At 42.4% G+C, this 22340-nt stretch overlaps 1 protein-coding gene across 1 annotated transcript in view; it reads left to right on the top strand.

The window, feature by feature from the left end:
• Nucleotides 1–22340, top strand: part of TEAD1 (TEA domain transcription factor 1) — a 264328-nt gene that overhangs the window by 226568 nt on the left and 15420 nt on the right. The window contains exon 12 of the mRNA XM_082341601.1: nt 19750–19890. Coding sequence (XP_082197727.1) covers nt 19750–19890 — 141 coding nt within the window. The remainder of the gene's footprint in view (nt 1–19749; nt 19891–22340) is intronic.

Here is a 22340-nt window from a genome sequence, read left to right as displayed (position 1 = left end):
GGCTTCTCATTGCAGTGGCTTCTCTTGTTGCAGAGCACGGGCTCTAGGCACGTGGGCTTCAGTAGTTGCAGCACACGGGCTCAGTAGTTGTGGCTTGCGGGCTCTAGAGCACAGGCTCAGTAGTTGTGGCGCACTGGCTTAGTTGCTCTGCAGCATGTGGGATCTTCCCAGACCAGGGATCGAACCTGTGTGTCGCCTGCATTGGCAGGAGGATTCTTAACCCCTGCGCCACCAGGGAAGCCCGCACAGTTTAAATTAAAAAAAAAAAAAAAATCAGTCACACCAAGAATGTCCTTTATGAGGTTTATTATATCTTGAACCTAGAGTACACACTGAAAATGAACGCAGTGAGCCTGCCTGCTACGTCAAGGAAAACAACTGATAATTTTTGTTGCCAAAGATAAAATTTGAGCTTTCAAGTAAAAATAAGAATTTTGGAAAACTTGTATCCACTTTGGTGAACTTGACAGCTTCCCAATATTTAAAAGACTTTTCTGTTGGAATCCACGGTCATATTAACAAATGTGGTATTTTATTTTTATACTGTGTAAGATAAACCAATGGATTTTAATGTAACAGAGTGTGAAAAGTTCATTGATACGGTTTCAGACTCCACACTATAGCTAACCTTTAAAAACTACCGCTTGTCAAGTTTTGGTGTAGTGTCAAAGAAAAATGGCCACAATTATCTGAAGAACCTATTAAAATACTCTTCCCTTTTCCAGCCACACATTTATGTGAGGCTGGGTTTTCTTCATGTACTTCAACCAAAAGTTGAAGTACAAATCATGACAGATTGAATTTAGAAGCAGGTATGAGAGTCTAGGTATTTTCCATTAAGCCACACATTAAGTAGATTTGCAAAATGTAAAACAGTGCTATCCTTCTCACTAATTTTTGTTGTTTTTTAAAATATAGGTATGTCTAATTTTAAAAAGATATATGTTAACATCCAATGGGCTTAATATTATTTTTAAATTAGGTAATAAATATTTAAAATTTTTCTCAGTTTAAATTTCTGATGTGGAAAATACAGCCAGCTATAACCTACAGAAACAAAAGCTCTTTGAGGTCCTCAGTAAATCTTAAGGGTGGAAAAGGGGTCCCAAGATCAAAAGTTTGAGAGCCACTATTGTGAAGGATATAAAAGGAGACTGTTCTACCCAAATGAATTAAAATTAATCAGAAATTGTAGATAAAAATAAGCCATTTTCAGTGCTTTCAAATTAAACAGTATTGGTTTTTTTGTTTTCCTTTTTTTTTTTTGGCTGCGTTGGGTGTTCGTTGTGGCGCGTGGGCTCAGTAGTTGCACCTCACGGGCTTAGTTGTCCTGCGGCACGTGGGATCTTAGTTCCCCGACCAGAGATCAAACCCACATCCCCTGCATTGGAAGGTGGATTCTTAACCACTGGACCACCAGGGAAGTCCTCTATACAGTATTGGATTTTAATGATAAGATTTCTTATAGTCAGCATGTTGTTTGACTATAAAGTGGAATGCAAAGTATTAGAAAGTTGTTTTTGTTTTTGCTTCCAAAATTTTCCATTTTACACAGGGGATGATTTTAATAAATGCTTTCAGTGATGGAACCCTTCAGTCATGAATCCCCAAATAATGAGGTCTAGATTTGCAGATGTTTAGAGTGTGGTGGCTAGTATGAGATTTGCAAATGTAGAAACAATTACTCTGAGATTAGATATTAGTTTATTAAATTAAGATTTGCGGAATTAAAATTGAGGTCTTCTATGAATATGATGGAAGACGTTACTCCTTCAGTATAATTGTTAGCAGTACTTAACCTTTATGAAGAAATTCAGTTCTGCCTATGTTAGAATAAATGAGGAAAGGCAGTTTGAATTAGGTTTACAATTTGCTGCAACTTGAAATCTCATTGGCTTCCTCTAATGACTGAGAAAGCATGAATTACACTTAGACTCTCTATCCTTGAATGTCAGTGGGTGTTTCTTAAGTAGGCTTAATCTTCTTTTTGAAATTTCTTTCATATTAGCAATTTGCTTCACAGAATTTCATTTTTGTGTGAATTCAGTGCCTTTCAACAGAGGTCCTATCCTCACGTCTCCTTTCTTCTCCTCCCTTTTTCCTCTTTCTCAAAGTGCCTGCAGTCTCCAGGTTGTCACCATCAGGCTGACTCTTAGTTTGTTCATAATGATTGCTCCATGTCCAATCTGGGCTCATTCAGGCTAGACCAGCTCAGGAGTTTGCTGTGGGAGAAATACTGAGTCCACCTGAGATACCCGCACTTAAGCCCAAGCTGTGACCCCAATTCTTTGCCAGGGGACACTGAGGTAAATGGGATGGCAGTGAGTCATTTAGCAGTCACTCCACTGGCTTCAGGGTGGAAGACTCTGGCCCCCCAGGACTCAGGCCCCAAAACACAAGTGAATGGCAGAGCCACAGATGCCAGTGTGGGTGCCCATTCACCCTGTGAGCCTTAATGGTATGGGACACCCAAGGGCCCCTGTGAATGGCTGTGCATCTGGGGAGACCTTTTTTTTTTTTTTAAGAGCCTTACTGAGGTATCATTTACATACCATAAAATTTTACTCATTTTCTGTGTACAAGTCAATGATATTTAGAAAAATTTGCAGAGTTTTGTGGTCATCACCACTCTTAAATTTTAGAATATTTTTATCATTTCAAAAAGATGCCCAGTGCCCATTTGCAGTCAGTCTCTATTCCCACTTCCAGGCCCAGGCAGCTACTAATCCACTTTCTGCCTGTACAGATTTGCCTTTTCTGGACATTTCATGTAAATGGAATCATTCAGTGTGTGGTTGTTGGCATCTGGCTTCTCTCGCTTATAATGTTTTCGTAGCCTGAGTCAGTAATTCGCTGCTTTCTGTCGCTGAATACTATCCCACTGTATGGATAGACTGCATTTTACTTATCCATGCACTAGTTGATAGACTTGTGGATTGTTTCCACTTTAGGCTTTTATAAATAATTCTGCTATGAGGTCTTTGTGGACAAGTCTGTGTGTAGACACATGGTTTCGTTTTTCTTGGGCAGCTAGCTATGCAGGAGTGGAGTTGCTGGGTCTTACGGTAACTCCGTGTTTAGCTTAAGAAACTGCCCAACTGTTTTCTAAGGTGGTTGTACTACTTTACAGTCCCAGCGGAGAGATGTTAGGGGTCACCTCCTCCTTTGACCGTTACGTCAGCAAGTATTAGGATAGGGAGAGATGGCAGTGAGTATGGCAGGTAAGGGACCGGTGGGAAGCACCAAAACAAGGGACATGTAAGGCTGGTTAAGGTGTGTTCAGGTACATCAAGGTGCTTTGCAGCTGGGCCCTCACTTATATAGGAAACACAGGTGGGTGGCAAATGAGGAGAGAGAGGAATCAGGGGGGTTCATTTGTATCAGTCATAGGGAGCAGTCAGTGGTTTCAGCAATTTTTGAGCCAAGAGAGTAATAGGATTCTTTTTACTGTTAAGCAACTTTCTCTACATTTTGCCTTTTTAATTTTTGTTCTTTAACTTCTTCCTCTTATGACAGTCTCCTGTTTATTTCCTTTCTCTTCCTTCTTGCCTACTTTTTATTCACTCTTGTGCATTTTAATTCTACTCCACATCTCATTACAAAGAGAGGAAAGTGAATTTGCTGGAGCAGGAGGGAAGGGGCTCCTCTCTTTTTCAGCAGTGTGTGACCGTGGCTGTTAATGAGTTCCTCCTTTGAGCCAGGCCCTGGACTAGGCATAAGCACGTACTTGGTATTATTTAAACCCTGTGAGGTACATGTGATTATTCCCACTTTACACATAAAGAAACTGAGTCATGGAGAGGCAGAGTGATTTCTGCAAAGTCACACAGCTAATTGATGCCAGATCTGCTGGACTCCGGAATCCATGTGCTTTCCACGACGTCTATGTGTGGAAGCCAGTGCAGGTACCTGAAGTGAAGCAGTGTAGTTTCTTTGTGAAGGCCTGTCAGTATGGGGCGCTCAGGTGTCTGTTTACCTGGGCACCAAGGTGAGTAGACTACTGTTACCAGGAAGTTCAAGTTGGATCCTGAGTTTTAGCAGAGAGATCAGTGCAGCCCTGGTAGCTGCCTGTGCGGGGAATAGCACCTTCGTGTTCACATGTTTACAGAGCCAACATCATAACCTTTTAGGCAGTTTTCGAAATCTATAATTCTTAATTCATTCCTAAATGCACCATGAATATGGCTTAATGTGATACATGTTTATGTAGTTTCAACCAAGGAGTGCATTAAATCTGGCATCCTACTTTTCTTCCTTATCCAGCACCCTTCCCTGTAGCTAGATGTCATTAGATCCCTAATACCATTATTAATGACTACATAATATCCTCTTTACTGGGTGTATCATAATTTAACCATTCTTATTAGACATTGATTAGGGTTTTAGAGTGTGTGTGTGTGTGTGTGTGTGTGTGTAGGTATATGTGAGTTTGTGTCTGTGTGTAAAGAACCAAGTTGCTTTCGAAAGTTGTCAAGCAGTTAATAGTGAGTATACCAAGGCATCTTCATCAGCCTTGTGTGGCATAAATTAAAAGAAAACAACTTTCTGTTGTCACTTTGGTTTTTGGCTTCCTCTACATCTGCAGTTATTTTTTCTTTCCACTCAAAGTCTTTAATCCTTCCTCACTCTCTATAGAAACAACTATTAATAAGGTTAAACATACTGTGTTCCCTCGATTCTAAGACATATACTTCCCATGTCAACAGTCATAGAAGTGGGATGCTTCTTACAGTGGCCATCATACACAGAGGGGTAAGTCATGATGTAGTTATTATTACTTGCCCTTTGCGACCCTGGGCAGTGTAAAAGGCATCTCACCACCTCCTTGTCACCTTGGTTGAATTACTTGCACTAGTAGTGTATACTACTATACTTAGTAGCTTAAATTTGAATCCCTAATTAAAATGTCTCAGAAAAATTATAGTTTGATGCAGCATTGAAATTGTTATTATAGTTGAGGAAGAGTGTGGGACAGGATTTGTACTAAGTGAACATTTTGCACTGACAGAAAACCATGCTCCTTATTTTCCTTATAAAACAACGGTCAGATGCTTTGTGGGCTCTAAGAAAGGAAGATGTACACCCACAAGTGGACAGAGCTGTGCTTCATTTCAGTACTGAGATCCATGCAGGTGGGTTGCCAGTGATATGACAGACAGTGCAGCTAGTTTAAGATAAAATGTCAGCTGTCTTGGAATTCATCATAGAATCCCCAAAACTAGAAGAAGTAGGTGTGATTCAGTCATGCGTCCTGAAAGACAGAAACCCAAGTATAGCTTGCAGCTCACTTTCAAAAGAAGTTTGTTTCCAGCCACATGTAGCTTACTTAAGGGAATAAACAAAATGATGGATTTAACCAAATTAAAAAATGCAATGAAACTAATATTTTTGGAGGAGCCTCAAAATTCTATTCTCTGTCCTAACAGTCCTCAAGAGTGTCAAACTTGGGGACACTGGTTCAAAGAAAGCCGTGTCACTAACATGTTACTTATAAACCTTACAGCCAAAAACTATTCAGAAGAATCATTAGGATGATGAAGGCTTACTCTCAAACTTTGTTTGGAATAATAAAGAAGAAAATAATATGAAAATGAAATTGTATGGATCTGTATCCTGTGGTTAAGAAACAAATTCTTAATTATAATATTTCTTTTTTCTCTCAAATCATTACTAAATTAGGGGTATGTTAGAAATCAGGATATACTCCATGTTACCCTATGGCTATTTATGCTTTGCTTTTTAAGATTCTTGGGATTATGATCATCCAGTGCAAACAATTAACAATTTATTCATAGTCATTCAACTTACTTCCTTAACCTATTTTTCTGGGGGAAGAAAAAGCAAGGCTAGTCTTACTAACCAGAGCAGATGTGAGAAGATATTATAAAACAGAAATGGAAAGCGAATTATCTGGAAAGAGGGCAGCCTTTAGAAGATGTTTTTATCTTGGTAGGAACGAAATGACATTTGTTGGACAAAATGACAGGCACTAGAAATAAAACAACTGGGCTTTATTTAGGGAGAAGAAACTGGGTGCACATGTAAACTGGCCAGATAGACCCCCTCCGGAGTTTCAGCCTGTTTCTAATTGGATTCTGCATGGTTTAGGCTGGAATTGTAGACTTGAGTCTATCATTTGGAACCAAATGTCCCTGTTGCAATTCATGGAAAAGGACATTAGCAAAATGGAATAATTTGCTCCCCACATGTTTTAAACGGTTATCAATAAGGAAAGGGCCTTTCAGTTCAACAATCTTTCCCTTTCTCTCTACTTGTCTCTTCTCACAACAGTGTTAAGGTCTGAAATTATGTGAACAATAGGAAGTAATGGAATGATGTAGTGGAAGGAAGATTAGCAAGAAATACCATGTTCAGAGGTACTTATGGGGCTAATACATGATAAATTCTCTTCGGTAGACTGTGACCCTATGATTATCTTCACCAGGGTCTGTTTTTTTGAAAAATCATCTTTGGATAGCAGGTTCTGATATTTCATGTAGAAGGATGGGGGTTGGAGGGTGTATGGTGATCAGTCAGTAACCTTGCACATCCAACCCATTTTGGTTTGATTTTATAAGAAAAATATCTGGAGCTTGTTAGCGCTTTCTGCATTGACTGCTGTCTATTATTGCTTCCTTCCTGTTTTCCCAGCCCTGTGCCCTAAACTTTGTAAGCCTTCCCCAGGGAGCAAGGATCCTATCTATAACATTTGTTTATCCAGCAGTGCAATGTATATAGCAGATTTTCAACAGTTTTTTATTTTTTTATTTTATTTACTTATTTTTTTAATTCAGTTGATGAAGAGTTATTTCACTCAGTACACCTAGAGGAATTGCTGTACATGGGGTCCTATAATTGTCACTTGGCCAGCTCTGATAGTGTGGGCAGATATCATAGGCATCTGACAGTTTGTTGAATAAATTTCTCAAGGAATTTACAGAAAGGGGGTAGGAGGAGACCTCAAGAGATTCACACAAAAACCTTTCCAGGCTCTCTCTGGAGTTGTTAGGTTCTTATAGAAATAGTTTAATCATTTGCATTAGTAATGAATATACACATCACCAGTGAGTCATTCAACAAATCAGTCAATTCACTGATTTCTACTTTGCTCCTAGAAAGCTGGGGAAGCAGACATGAGTAAGAGGCAGACCTTAGGGTCTGGTGTGGGATGGCAGACACACTGTGGGATAGGGGCTCTAGTGGAAATGCGGAAGCACAGAGGTAGAGGAGGAGCTCTTTCTGCCTGAGAACATTCTGGAAGGCCTCACAAAGATGTGGCATTTGAGCTGAATCTTGAAAGAACTTAATCAATGGAAGGAGAGTGGGAAGGAGTTTTCAAGGCAGGTGGATGCTTGTGCAGAGACCAGGAGTCCTACTGAGAGTTGACAGAAGGTCCTGGGGGCCGCTGGACCTCACAGAACCTGGAGAATGGTGAGAGTTGAGGGTGGAAACGATCTCCATGGCAGTGACTATTTAAAAGAGTCTTTCTGAATCCCCTGAAAACATAAGGCAGAATAGGACAGCCTGGAAGCTGGGAGCAGAAGCTCACTCTGCTTATCCCTCAATCCCTCGACCTCAGTCCCACCATGGATACTTTTTTTTTTTTTTAACCTTGAACTCTTCAGGACATCTAGGCAGAATCTAAATTGGGAATTCCCTTAACCTCATGGGAGAATCCATCTGACAGCTGTTCCTCTAATGCTTTCTGTCCTGGGCCATTGGGCTCAGTGGTTGCTAACAAAGCCAAGGTCAGGGGTCCATTCTTTCCTGCATGGGGCTGTTTAACTCTGCTCCGTGCCGTGGTTACAGGCTGAGATGCAGAGCCACTGTGCCCCCAAGAGCTGCTGCTAAGCAGAAGCCCAGGGGAAAGCAGACGTGTGGTACACCTGCACCTCCCAGCATTCACCCTGTTCACAGAGGCACAGTTAGCTTCACTCTGTAACCATCACCAAGAAAAGCTTGAGAAGGAGAGAATTGAAGTGGCACAATCAGGGTGTGGCTGCTTATTTCCAGACCCAGTTTTGCAAGCAGTAAGTGGATTACCTGGACATAGTCATAAACCCCTCAAGCATCTTGGTCAGTTGTCTAAAACTGGACCTATACCCTTGGTGATGTGTGAAATTCCCTCTCCCTGTGAAGGTAGAGATGCAAAGTACACCCTACCCATCCACCCCCATTTTAATGTACTGTTTACATTACCAAAGCAAGAGAAGCTTATTAAATTTTCCAAGCAGTTCCAAAGACTATAGAAGAAAAAGTGAGACCGACCGCCACCAGCCCTGTATCCTTCCTGACTTTTTATATGCATCTACAAACATTGTACATACACCGTTTGTTTTTACTAAAAGAAATATTGTGCTCCATGTGTTATTCAGCAGCTTCATTTTTTTCCCACTCAAAAATATTTTGAGCATAAGATGTCTCCTTACAGCAATGAAAATTTGAGGGTAAGTCCCAATTTTTGTTATTCTTTTTTGGTAAAGGTGAATTGTTAGAAGCGTTGCCAGATTTAGCAAATAAGAATTCAAACCACCCAGTTCGATTTGAATTTCAGGTAAACAACGCATACTTTTTTAGTGTCTGTCCCATGCCATCTTTGGGACAAAGGGATATGTCCCTACCCCTACGAAAAAGTATGTTGTTTATATAAAAATCAAATTTAACCAGGCAGCCTGTTATTTTATTTGGCAACTCTACACTTGTTAATTAGTTGATTGATTTGTTGTTATTGTTCTATGTAAGACTGTTCATGCACAAAAGCTCCAGACCAGAAGAAGGCCTTGTTTTCTGGTCTGGAAAAGGTGGTCTCTGACCGACGTTCGCATGCCTGATGAATGCGCTGGGTGAAGGGCCAGCTCAGCTGGGCACCCAGGACTCATTAACTGCCTCCATTGGAGAGAACTGGCCTGTGCGGCTGCTTCGTACTAGGGCCTGACCTTTGCTCTTTCACCCCAGCTAATGTGTGAAGTCACCAGTGGCAGTTACCCGGTTGTGTGGGCGATATTAATTGAATTTTTTTTTAATGAATGCCAGTATTTGTAGGAATTTGCAATGCAAACAGCCAGTCTTTCAAGCAGTGCCCATTGTAATTAGAGCAAGCTTTTAAGATTCTTTGAAGTACTAAATGTTGATGAAATTCAAATGGGGTGCCGATCTGCACTATAAAGGGGCTCTTGGTGGTTGTTTTTTTAAAATCTTTTATTTTGTAGATGTAAATATATGCCATAGTTCGTGGGAAGTAACTTGAAGAGCGGGGGGGGGGGGGGGGGGGGCTGAGTTTATGCCTCTTATTCTTATTTAAAACAGCGGTGGCCGGAGAGCTACAGCTGCGTCCTGTTGCACCGGGCAGGGGCACCGTGGCCCCATGGCCCCTGCCCCGAAGTGAACACCCTCAAAGGCTCCCTTCCCTTTGGGCAGCTTTCTCGCTCTCCCCAAATGCAAGTCGACCTGCCCCGGGGTGGGGGGGGGGTGGCAGCTGTCCCACAGTCATCCCAGCTTCCCGCACCCCAGGCCTCCGAAGCCACCGGGGCAGATGCGTGCAGATGAGTCAGGCGGGAGGGTTGGGGAGCAGACAGCAGCCTCAAGAGTCCCCTACCCGGGCTGCTTCCTGGAGCACTTCTGCCTGCCGGCTCACGGCGCCTGGGGGAGCAGCTGTAAGACCCACGTGGTGCCCTGCCTGGCCGAGCCTCACCACGTGGCAGGCCTGGATGGACGCCCACGACAGGGCCCGGCTCCCAGCGCTGCCTGCCAAGGAGCCAGATGCTGCCATTGGAAAAAATTGCTTCACAATTTGAAATCTTGGTCCTTTGATCATGGCTGGGAGAAGATGAAGAGGAGAGTTTCAAAGTAGTGGTTTGAAAATGCCAGCGTCTCCTTGCATCCGTCAGTGCCTATTATACTGTCTCTTGTCAGGGACAATCCTCTTGATGTTTTCATTTTTGCAACCAAGTAATTCCTGCCCAGCCCTTCCAAGCCCTCCAGGTGGAAGGGAGAGGCGGGTGGGAAGGGAGTGTCTGCAGCCTGCTCCTTTCCTACCCGGGGCCCAAGCCCTCTCCCCTGCCTTTGGACTGATGTGCTTCCTCTTTCTTCCTGCAGGCCTTTTCTTTCTGAGGCCAGTGACAGAGTAGTTGTCGTCAGCCAAATGCTGCCTCTGCCTGAGCTGCACCATTCCATTCAGCCCTTGGCAACCGTCACGCTCATTTCCCTGTCCTTCAGGCACCTGGAGCCAGGTTTCCAGAGGCCTGAGGTTTTGCAGAGCTGCTTCCCTGGCCCAGCCTTCCCCTCAGAGGGCTCTGGATCCTACGTAACTGGGCTAGGCCTTGTTTTCCTCACCCATGAAATGGGAAGAATCATTCTTTGAAGAATATTGCTTTTTTTTTTTTTTCTTCTTCAATTTCAAAAACATGAAATGAAGCAGTGGAACACATCCATGAACAAATACACTCGCTGAGTGAGAGGTAACAGAGGAGAAACCAAGCCGAAGTCTTGTCTTGTGACTTACATGTCTCAGCTGCAGAAGTAACAAGCGTGTAAGAGAAGGATTATTTAGGGAAGAATTTGAGGAAATTTAATGTTTCACTTTTTTGTTTCCCTGCTGTCTGGTGCAGTCAGCTTTCTTTGCCTAGCATTGTAACCTGCTTCTACTTCGACCTTACACTGTTTTCCAGGACTTGCCCACATATAGATCCTCAAGTTTTTAATTCATTCCCCACACATTTATTAATGATGGCCTTTTTTGCTTCCAGGCAGGATTTCATGACATCTCTAATCATATCTTTGTGGGAAAGATTGTAATTTTGTACCTGTTTGAGCAGTTATGTCTAAAACCTAAGGCTTGTTATAAACTCACAAATCAGAAAAAGTACTAATTTTTCTGTTTGAAAAAAGCCGTTGCTGCATCTGTGCTGCTCACCTGATAAGCATGGATTGGGACTCAGACTGGCTCTGGGGGGAAAGCTTTTATCTTGTTTGTTGGCTATGAACCACCATCTACTTTGGGTCACACCTCTGGAGATGTGACTTGAGGCTCTGTCTTTAATCTCTGTCCAGGTCTATGTTGAAGTCCCTGGGTTGACAGGAGTGGTCATCGTTTACGTTTATGTGGCACGTTTCCGTTTACAGATGGGTCTCGTATACGTTCTCTCTTCTCATCACAATGGTGGCCTTTGGAAACTGATCTTCTCTGAGGTTAGAGATGAGGAAAGTGAGACGCAGAGGAGTGACCGCTGTCCGTGCTGTCCGTCAGGTGTCTGAGATGAGATGATGACAAGTGAAGACTCAGGATTCTCAAGTCTCTGGACTAGATGGAAGGGAGGTCTGAAGTCAGGATGGAGTTTAGTAAAAATAAACGTGGAGGGCTTCCCTGGTGGCGCAGTGGTTGAGAATCCGCCTGCCAATGCAGGGGACACGGGTTCGAGCCCTGGTCTGGGAAGATCCCACATGCCGCGGAGCAGCTGGGCCTGTGAGCCACAATTACTGAGCCTGCACGTCTGGAGCCTGTGCTCCGCAACAAGAGAGTCCGCGATAGTGAGAGGCCCGCACACCGCGATGAAGAGTGGCCCCTGCTTGACACAACTGGAGAAAGCCCTCGCACAGAAACGAAGACCCAACACAGTCATTAATTAATTAATTAATTAATTAATTAATTTAAAAATAAATAAAAATAAACGTGGAACTTGGATCCTAGGAAGCAGATAGGACCTGAAGAACTCTGTGGGTGAGAAGGGGGAGTGGAAAGGTGAGATGAGGGGGGAAATGAAAGACGGTTGCAGGATTGTCTTACAGCAGTGTTCTTAGGCCTGCGTGATTCCAGAAGGCAGAGCTGTAGGTGGAAGCGGCTGGGAAGCCGATTGCAACTTAACGGGTGTGGTAGGCAGCAGCGTGTCCGAGTTCTTATCACAGTGTTAGGGGATGTGTTAGATTACATGGAAAGGGGGAGTGGGGGTCGCTAAGAGCAGACAGGGAAATATCTTGGGTTATGTGAGTGGGTAAATCACAAGTTTCCTTAAAAGTGGCAGAGGGAGGCAAGAGAAGAGGTCTAGAGAGATGACAGCTGGCAGTGTGAGAACTCACACTGGTGTTGCTGGCTTTGAAAATGGGGCAAGGAACTAAGAGACAAGGAATGTGGAAGCTGAAAGAGGCAAAGAACCCGATCCCTCCCCAGAGCCTCCAGAAACGAACACAGCTCCACCAATACTTGATCTCAGCCTGGTGAGACCCATATTGGATGTCCGACCTACAGAAGTAGAAGATCATAAATTGGTGGTGTTTTAAGTCACTAAATTTGTGATAGTTTGTTAAAGCAGCAGTAGAAGACTAATACAACAGGATAAAGAACTCTCTAACAATTAGGTCTGCCCGGGACATGGTGAGTATTTTATTAAAGTAATGATTTTCCTGTATCTGAAGGTAGTATTTAGCCAGAAGGCAGCGCAGGTCAGGTAGGAGAAGGAGCTGGTCTCTGAACCCAGTTCATATGGAGGGTCTCTGTTCTAGGGCAAAATGGGCAAAGATTCCTTAGAAGGGCCTGTTTGCTTGGACTTGCCCTCTCCAGTCACATCGGCAAGGCGCTTGTTTTTTTGTTTTTTGGGGTTTTTTTCCTTTTAGAACATGGCCTATGACCAGCTAGGGAGGGGGAAATTTCCCCTTCTACCCCTCTTGAGTTCTTGTGGCTGGACTGAAAATAAAATTGACACAAGACAGATTAATAGGAGAAAAAGAAACAAATTTTTAATTCATGGTAATGGAGTTCACACAGAAATGGGACCTAAGAAGTGGCTGAAGCAGGCATCTATTATACTTTTTAGACAAACGATAAATTTGTGAGGAATCACAGGACAAAGAGACGTAGGTTTGGGGTGCTTAATTAGTGAAGAATCTAAACAGGGCTTGGGCTTGGGGAAGTAAATTTTTAAAGTAACAAGGTTTGTTTAAAAGGCTTCTTGGCACTAAATTCTCTATCTCTGGCGATAAGGGTGTCCTTCTACCTCCAGATGCAGGAAGTATACCTTTCATATGAGAGATTTATTTCCTGCTTTCAGGGAGACCAAGGGGAGGGTCAGAGTGTCCCTCTTCCGTTGGTTGTTTCTTAAGTAACTTTAATCGAAAATAATCAAGTATGCCATTGAGGCACATTTTGGAACGGCCTGCCCTGGGCCCCAACAGCTGGCTTATCCCCAGAGGATAGGATATCGTTTGAATTTGGAATTTGTTGGGAAGATAAGTTTGCTGGGTTCTAGTTGTTTCTTGGATTTTTAAAAATTAATTAATTAATTTATTTATTTATTTATTTATTTATTTTTGGCTGCGTTGGGTCTTTGTTGCTGTGTGCGGGCTTTCTCTGGTTGTGGCGAGCGGGGGCTACTCTTCGTTGTGCACAGGCTTCTCATTGCGGTGGCTTCTCTTTTTGCAGAGCACAGGCTCTAGGCACACGGGCTTCAGTAGTTGCAGCACATGGGCTCAGTAATTGTGGCTCGTGGGCTCTAGAGCTCAGGCTCAGGAGTTGTGGCGCACGGGCTTAGTTGCTCCGCGGCATGTGGAATCTTCCCGGACCAGGGCTCGAACCCGTGTCCCCTGCATTGAGAGATGGATTCTTAACCACTACACCACCAGGGAAGTCCCTGTTTCTTGGATTTTTATATTTATTTGCTTTTAGAAAATATCCTGTGATCAGATAAGAGCTGATTAGGCAAAAATAGTTTGTGTGTCTGATACCAGCATTTTTTTCCCTCATTTTCTTGCCTTCAGAACTATATGAAATAGGTTTGCCCTGAGTTTTCAGTTGGGAAAAATGAGTCGAGAGGGTGGATAAGGAACTCAGCACAAATCGTAGACTCATTACAGAGTTTGCCTCCTCTGCTGCTGATTTAATGTTAGCATTCTTTCTTTGATATTACCTTTGCTCCACGGGAGTTCAGTGACCATATTTCTTTCTGGGATATTCATAATATCATCAGCTGACAGATAATTATCTTTCACATCAATACCTCCTCCTAGAAAATTCCCAAAGAACAACTATGATATGGTTGGATGGCTGTGTAATTATTTTCCATGTTCAAAAGTAACTGCAAAGCAGTTGTAATAGCAAATTGCTTATTTACTGTTAGTTGAGAAGTCTTTTAAAATCTAACCTATTAAATATACACTAATAATTAAATCAAAGTTGTCTCAAACTTTTTTAAGAAAAGCAAGATAATTCAAAAACCATCTGTTCCTTTTATCTAAATGAAAGCTGAAAATGCACATAGATCTCATGACCAGCAGTTCCACTCCTAGGAACACCTAACAGGAGTGCACACATGAGTTCATCAAATGCGTATCCCTGAATGTTCAGAGTAGCGCTCTTCATAATAGGTTCAATTTGGAAACATTGTAAATGTCCATCCGTAGAAGAGATAGGTGGTGGTATAGTCCATTCATTGGAGTACTCTACAGTGACAAGGATAGATTAACTACACACCACAGCATGGAAGGCTCTCACACTGTAATGCTGCACAAATAGAACTAAACACAGAGGAGTCAACACTATGTGATTCCACTCGTGAAACGTTCACAAAACCAGACAAGATTAACGTACAGTATTTTAGGATGAAGGTTACTCTTGTGACATGGGGGGTTTGACTGTACAGAAAGGGAGCATGGATGAGGGGGCTTCTATTTCCTCATCTGGGTGCTGGTTACATGGGTGTGTTCACTTTATAAAAATTAATCAGTCTGTAAACTTGTGATTTGTACACTTCTCTGAATGTATGTTCTACTTGAATTTTATGTAAAAAAGTTAATCCTAACAACTTTACAACTCATACTTTGTTGAGATTGTTTCAGATGGTGGAGTTTCATAATGTGAATTCTTGAATACCTTCATTTTTGATACTTCCTGTCATTGTACCTACGAGTCATCCATTCCGAATTAAAACTAATTAAATTATTTAGGGAATTCTAAGGGACAGTGGTGAACCAAAGGTGAGAGGGTGGGAATGGTCTGCCCCAGGTGCAGGCATTAAGGAGGTTCATTGCAGAGAAGTTTATATGGCAAAACCATCTAAAAATGGTTGTCATTTTTATTATCACACTGTGCCCGCAGTTCTAAACAATGCTATCAATAAAATATTCCTCAAAAAGAAAAAAATCCTTTGTTGGCCTAAGCCTTAAGCAACTGATAAAATTAGTGTTGGGCTTTTACTTCGTATATATATTTCGTATATATGTATAGACACGCACATATATATATGCTTCAAACTAGCACTTATATTGCTTATCCATTATGGTACTTATTCTTTAATAACACATGTGATTAAAGACTCAGTCTTTTTTTTTTTTTAATTTATTTTATTTATTTTTTTATTTATTTTTGGCTGTGTTGGGTCTTCATTTCTGTGCAAGGGCTTTCTCTAGTTGCGGCGAGCGGGGGCCACTCTTCATCGCGGTGCACAGGCCTCTCACTATCGCGGCCTCTCTTGTTGCGGAGCACAGGCTCCAGATGCGCAGGCTCAGCTGTTGTGGCTCACGGGCCCAGTTGCTCCGCGGCATGTGGGATCTTCCCAGACCAGGGCTCAAACCCGTGTCCCCTGCATTGGCAGGCGGATTCTCAACCACTGCGCCACCAGGGAAGCCCCAAGACTCAGTCTTATATTCCAGAGTAAGTTCTAACAGTTTGGAATCGTTGGAGCTGCATTCCGCACAGTGCTGCTGCTTCTGTGATCTGGAAATGGGCACAGTAGTTACGAAGACGAAAAAGTAGAACTAGAGTTACTTCATTCTCTGTTACCACTTTCAGAGTTTTTGTGTTTAAAGTTTAAAACAGTGAAACGGTGCTGATTATTTACTGAAGATAATTTTGTCAAAGGAAGGGGGTCTTAAAAATGATCCACTCTAAGTATCAGATCTACTAGGTGTGCCGCTGCTATAGCACCAGTATTACTTAAGCGTGGAAACTCATAGAGGTGGAAACACAAAAGCTGTGAAAATTTTCTGCCATTTTGCTAACATCAAATTATGGTGAACGCCATTCTGAACTTGGGTGACATTTTGAATTTGTATGTATGGATGGATTATTTTGTATATTTATTTCTATGCTTGCTTTAGATTTTAAGACTTGTAGTTTGTTTACATTGTAAATCTTTTGCTTGTCAAAAATAATGCCATTGCATTATGCTAAGTGAAATAAGTCAGACAGAAAAAGATAAATACTGTATGATACCGCTTATATGTGGAATCTAAAAAATACAACAAACTAGTGAATATAACAAAATATATTATAGAGATATAGAGAACAAACTAGTGGTTACCAGTATGGGGGCGGGGGGGCAATATAGGGATGGCAGAGTGGGAGGTACAAACTATTGGGTGTAAGTAAGATAGGCTCAAGGATGTACTGTACAACACAGGAATGTAGCCAATATTTTGTAATAACTGTAAATGGAATGTAACCTTTAAAAATTGTATATTAAAAAATACTGCCACTGAAGTAAATAAAGTGAAAAATGGAGCATTGAAAAAAATGAAAGAAAAGAAAACACTGTGCCTAGGGAGTTGAGATGCAATTCTTAAGAAACCTCCCTCCTGGTTAAGTTGATGTAATTTGAAGTTGATAGTTTTTAAAAAGTAACCCAGTCCCATGTACTCTCCTGTTGACTCCCCTGCACATTGCTAATTTCCCTGTGCTCCTTCCCACACTCCACCCCTTACACCACAAATACCAGACTGCTTTTGATTGTTCACCAGTCCTTCACAACAACTTGATTACATCAAAATGAGTTTGTTTAAATTGCAGTATTAGTCAACAGTGTGTTTATGGCCCATTAATTCTCGTTTTCAAAGCAGGGAATTTTTTAAAATTGAATGAAAACAAAGTAAAAGTAATTTATAATGGACCTTTCCTGTTCCACTTAACTTATTATTGCATTGTTGTTGGGAAGCATTCTAAATATTCATCAGTAGAGCACATGTTAAATTATGGTGCATCTGTATAATGGAATAATATGCAGCCACCAAAAATTGTGGCTGTTCAGTTTTTTAAAGGGCTGTTCTTTTAAAAACTGGTATTCTATATCAGTACTATGTGAATTCTAAGAAGTATTTATTTATAGCCGGGTTTAGAAAAATGCTACAATTTGTGCAGAAAATAGGGAATGTGTATGTTTGAATATCTAAACGCTAAATATCTCTAAAAGGACACTTGAGAAATAGATTACAGTTTTTTTTTTCCTTTACTTACCACATGCATATTTTTACTTTTTTTTTTTTTTTTAAGTTAAACCTTGTTGGCACAAACTACATCATAATAGTAAGAGCATCAATCCCACAAAGAACATCACTGGTCATCCCACCCCTGCAAAACACCTGAGCCACTTCTCAGAGCTCTGTGTTCTCAGCTGGTGACAGGACCAGCTCAGAGTTCTGGAAGGCCCTCTCTTAGTTCACAACAGATGATACCCGCCCTGTAAGGCTGGATGACAACCCAGTGTCAGAGCTCCTGTGTGCCTAGGATACACTGCTATCTTTCTGTACTGGAGGTTGGAGCCCACGTAGACTCACGGGCCTCTCTTCAGCCTTAAGGAGCTGAGATACAGATCTCAGGGTAAGACTTCCATCGTTCCCCGCTAAACTGCTCTCTCATGGAGCTAAATGTCAAACCTTTGAATGTGAGCAAAAGACACACCTGAGCGTTTTTAATTATTTGCAATTTATGCCCCATAAAATTCCAAAAAACAAAATGTGAGGGAGCATTACTAAATTTATGGATAATGTAAAACTGGACAAGTACAAGTAAAAGTAGATTGGAATCCAGTAACAGGAGCTGGACACTGGTTGTTAGTAGTTATTAGAAGTACCTAGAATAAGTTCATGACTATAGTTGGACACTTAATTTAGCTTTGAATTTCTTGGCACAGAAGAAAAGGGAATATAAAGTATATTGTCTTTATTTGAAGCCAGCATATCCGAAGTTGTGCCTAAGGAAATGGAGATTTTCCTGATGCTCAATTCAAGAGGGAAATTGAAATACAGATACTTATTAAAAATATATATAGGCTGACTCAGGTGTTCATGGCGGTTAGTGCCTGTCAAGGTGTTAAAATTAGCTAGCCAAAACGTGCCAAACCTCGCAAGACAGAGTCTCGCTGTGTGTCGGATCCACCTCTCCTTCTCTGCAGCCATCCTAGTAGCCCAGGTACCATGCCTCATCTGGACCTTCTTCCAGGCCTCCCAACACACCTCACTCATCCATTCTCACTCTCTTCTCGAGTCTCCAAGCTGTGGTCAGGGGTGCCTTTCTGGATTGCAGATCTGATCCTAAACTGTCACTGGCCCTACCCTATGTACTTGAAACTCGTATGTCCCTTGGTTTTTAGGATGTAAGCCCCTCCCCCACACCCCTCCACGCCCCCCCACCTCCCCAGCTACCCTCTCTCCTTGCTGTCTCTGTTCCAGCCTTGTTTCTGGCCAAGCGCCCTTTATACACTCTCTCTTACAGCATGATCCACCGGCCCATGCCAGCTCTTCTCTCTTTGGATCTGAGCTGCATCATCATCAGAAGCTTCCCTGACCCCAAGGGCTCCCTCCCCACTGTTTGTTCTCATGACTCTCTGCCCATCTCAGGAGTGCTTATTTCTGTTGCGATGTCCTCCCTCCTAAATCGTAAGCTGTGTGGACTCGTTGATCCCCAGCTCCACACCCAGTGCCTAGTGTGCAGGAAAGGGTCAGTAGATATTTGAGGGAAGGGGACCGTCCGTCAGTGATCTAGCCGCTGCAGCAGCCTCCCAGCCTCCCTCTGCAGTGAACATTATACCATGCTGAGACATTTCTCCTTGAAGCTCAGCTCTGATCACCTCATTGCCTTATGTCAACGCTTTCAAGAGGTCCCCATTTCCTACAGGATACAACCCATACCCCTACTTAGCCCTCCTCTGCCTGGGCCCTTGTTGCATTTCCAAACTCATTCCTCCCTGTCTCCTTAGTCCTCACGGTGTAGCTAGAATGAAGCACTCCAGGCTGCTTCTGTGCAAGCGTTCTCTCAGCCCTTCTCCACATGTTCAAATCTTAACCATCCTGAAAGTAAATACCCTTAATTGAAAATAATGCTTCCATTGTCCGAACTGAGTACCTTTGACATGGTACTTATTTTCTATCTAAATTAAAGCTACTTTCTGTACATCCCATATTGGCTTATAGTCCTGTATTGTTTCTAGCATGAGCCTCACTTACTAAGTAATCATAAAAGTATGTTAAATGAGTGGGAACTTGTATTAATTATTTTGCATCTTTGTAAGCCAGTCTTTAATAGGAACCATTTCCCCTCTGGGTGCTGTAATTTGTTAATGAAGTATCTGTTTTTACATATATAACAAATGGCCAGTCAGCTACAGATTCTCCTGTTCTTTTAACTATATCTACAGATTAGTAAATATGAATACAATTCATATACTGCTTTCTGCACATATTTCAGAGACCTCATGAATCTCTTATTACAAGGATATATAGTATTCTATACTGAATGCAAGAAAGTAAAATGAAACATACATACAGCATGTCATTATTTCAAGGGAAGACTGCCCAAACTAGCATTCTCTTCAAAAAATAACCAGTGAGCCATAGAACTTGTTTCTAGCAGGGTGTCACTTCACCACCTCTCTGAGCCACCCCGGCCCTCTACTGCCCTCCAGCCAGCATGGTGGAGGTCTTACCCGGATGGTTACTGCTTTGACTCCTGCGATGAGAGAGTAATCCCCACCTCCATCTCATTTCCAACAGGCTGATTTAAACTGCAGTATTCAAGATGATGCCGGGGCTTTTTACGGCGTGACCAGTCAGTATGAGAGTTCTGAGAACATGACAGTCACCTGTTCCACCAAAGTTTGCTCCTTTGGGAAGCAAGTAGTAGAAAAAGTAGAGGTAAGTTGGCCTCTGTATGCTGGAACCTTCATTCAGGGCGGCCTGTCGCCTTCCTTTAAAACTAAACTGGGGCAGAGGGTTTTATTTTTCTAGTGTCTTCTCCTTCCCCTCCCACTCCCCCCTCCCCCATTACTTCTAAGAAGGCAAAATGATTTGAAAGCAACTGAAAGAAAGAAGGCCAGGAGTAATCCTGTGCCAGCCCTCCGACTGTCTGAAGCCAGCCCTGTGCTTGCCAGTGTGTCAGTCCTGCAGGAGGCCTTGGGATGGGGGGATGCAGGGGGGCTGATATGGAATCTGTTAGAGATAGACCCCGCTGCCCAGTAGATGGTACCCCTTCTACCCCAGGTTCCAGGTTCAAGGGCACTTCCAGGCATCTTGATAACAACCAAGGTGGTCCCGAGCTGATTGGCACCTGCCTTCTAGAACCCTGATGCCTTGAGTTTGGTTTTTGCTTTTGCCATTTCCACTCCCTTCATCTTAATTGTTTTAAATATATTTCAGTACATACTGGGACCAAAAACCTATTTATGGCTTTTATAGTTCATGCCTCCCTCCCCTTCAAAAAATGGATATTCATTTTACCGGGGTGGGTTGCTTTTTGTGAATAATGTTTGCAGGTGATATTTCATTTAGAGTTGTGGTTTCCGTTGTCTTCTACCCATCACCCAATTCATCCGTGCTCAGTGAGTGGTGTTTATTCACAGATGTCCAGGAGCCCTACCTGACTTTGTGTTGAGGCATGAGAGAGAGGATGCATTGGGTGGAGAGAGGGAGCAGGAGATGTTTTTCAAGACTTTGGGCTGACCAAGGAGAATTTGGGATGCTGCAGGCCCTCATAGCTTCCCGAGCACAGGATGGGCATCCTGAGAATGGTGTTAAGGAGGGTTATGCTGGTAGAGGAGGATGTAAGTGAGTTGACTAGATGGTAGCTGTAAGCTTACGTGTCATGAGCTTTACTAAAAGGGTGGTAGTGGGAATCCAGGGAGACACTTTGAATGGTACTTAGAAACTGACTGGATATTAAATATTAAAGAGGAGGAAGAGTCAAAGATCACATGTTTTATGCTTAGAAGGACAGTGCAGCCACCAGCAGAGATAAGTAAATAAGATGTTCAACTGGAAATAGTCAGGGACGAATATAGATGCAACACTAGGATTTGGGAGACAGGTAAAGACTGAAAATATCAATTGAGAATCCTAAGCATTAAGGATAATCAAAGCTGTGGGAATGGAGAGCTAGCTGCAGAGAGGGAATAGCAAGGAAAATAGGGATAAAGATTAAGTTTGGAGAGTGGCAGCCAGACCTGGGGTAGGTGGAAAGGGAGACATGAACAGAGAAGCCGAGGACAAAGAAGGGTGGGGGCGGGGTGGGGAAACCAGCTCAATGCAGTGTCTGGGAACTCCAAGGAGAGGGTGGGTGAGAATGTGGCTGTGTAATGAGACACAGCTGGGAGACCTGGAGCCACGTGACCTCCATCTCCCCTGAGAAGGAGGAAGCAAAGGTACCTGCTGGTGGTTGGGAGCACGGAAGGTTAGTGTTACCGTTGCTACCAAATGGCCAAGTTGTCAGGGCTTACCTGTAGATGGACTTCCTGCCTGGACAGGTACCTGTGAGAAAAGATGAACCAGATAAGTAACTCAGTTTCTCAGATGTCAAATTATTCTTCAGTTCATCCTCAGCTAACATACCCAAATCTCTTTATAAGTTCAGGGAACAGGGAAAGGTTGTCTTCGACTGATGAAATCCCAGGCATTTTCATGGAGAAAGTGCTGTGGTGTGGCAGGTGGAGTTTTGTAATTAAGCCTTTAATCTGCTTGGAGTATATTTCTGCATTTGGTGTGAAATGGGAGTCTGCTTATATTTTCTCCCAAATAGATAGGCATTTGTGTCAAAATCATTTATTAAATCATTTATCTTCCAACTGAGTGGATCTGTCCCCTTTAAGTTACTGCATATACTGGGGGCTGTTCCTGGAGTCTATTCTATTCCACCCTCTATTTATCTCTACATGTCCCATTATTGTGTTGATGTGATTACAGTGGCTTTATAGCATGTTCTGATATCTGCTGGGGCAAGTCAATCTCACTGCTCTTCTTTTTCATATATTTTCTAGGCAAGTAGCCAGCATTTATTCTTCCAAACTATGAGATCATTTTAAAAATGTAAAGAAAAACAAAAATCTTGTTTGAGCAACCTAATCGTTTTTTTGGGTTTTGTTTTTTGGCCGCATCACGCGGCATATAGGATCTTCCCGCGCCCCCTGCAGTGGAAGTGTGGAGTCTTAACCACTGGACTGCCAGGGAAGTCCTGAGCAACCTAATTGTAATTGCATTAGATTTAGATATTATTTGGGGACAGATTGATATGTTATTGATATTAAATCTTTCCAATCAAGAACCTATTTGCATTTCTATCTCATTTTATCTATTTTAATAAGATTTTACAGTTT

This window comes from Balaenoptera borealis (genome assembly GCF_965194805.1).
Source record: "Balaenoptera borealis genome assembly, chromosome: 11".
NCBI classification, from domain to species: domain Eukaryota; kingdom Metazoa; phylum Chordata; class Mammalia; order Artiodactyla; family Balaenopteridae; genus Balaenoptera; species Balaenoptera borealis.
Note: the sequence above shows the minus strand (reverse complement) of the source record. Positions and strands in the feature narration are given on the sequence as shown.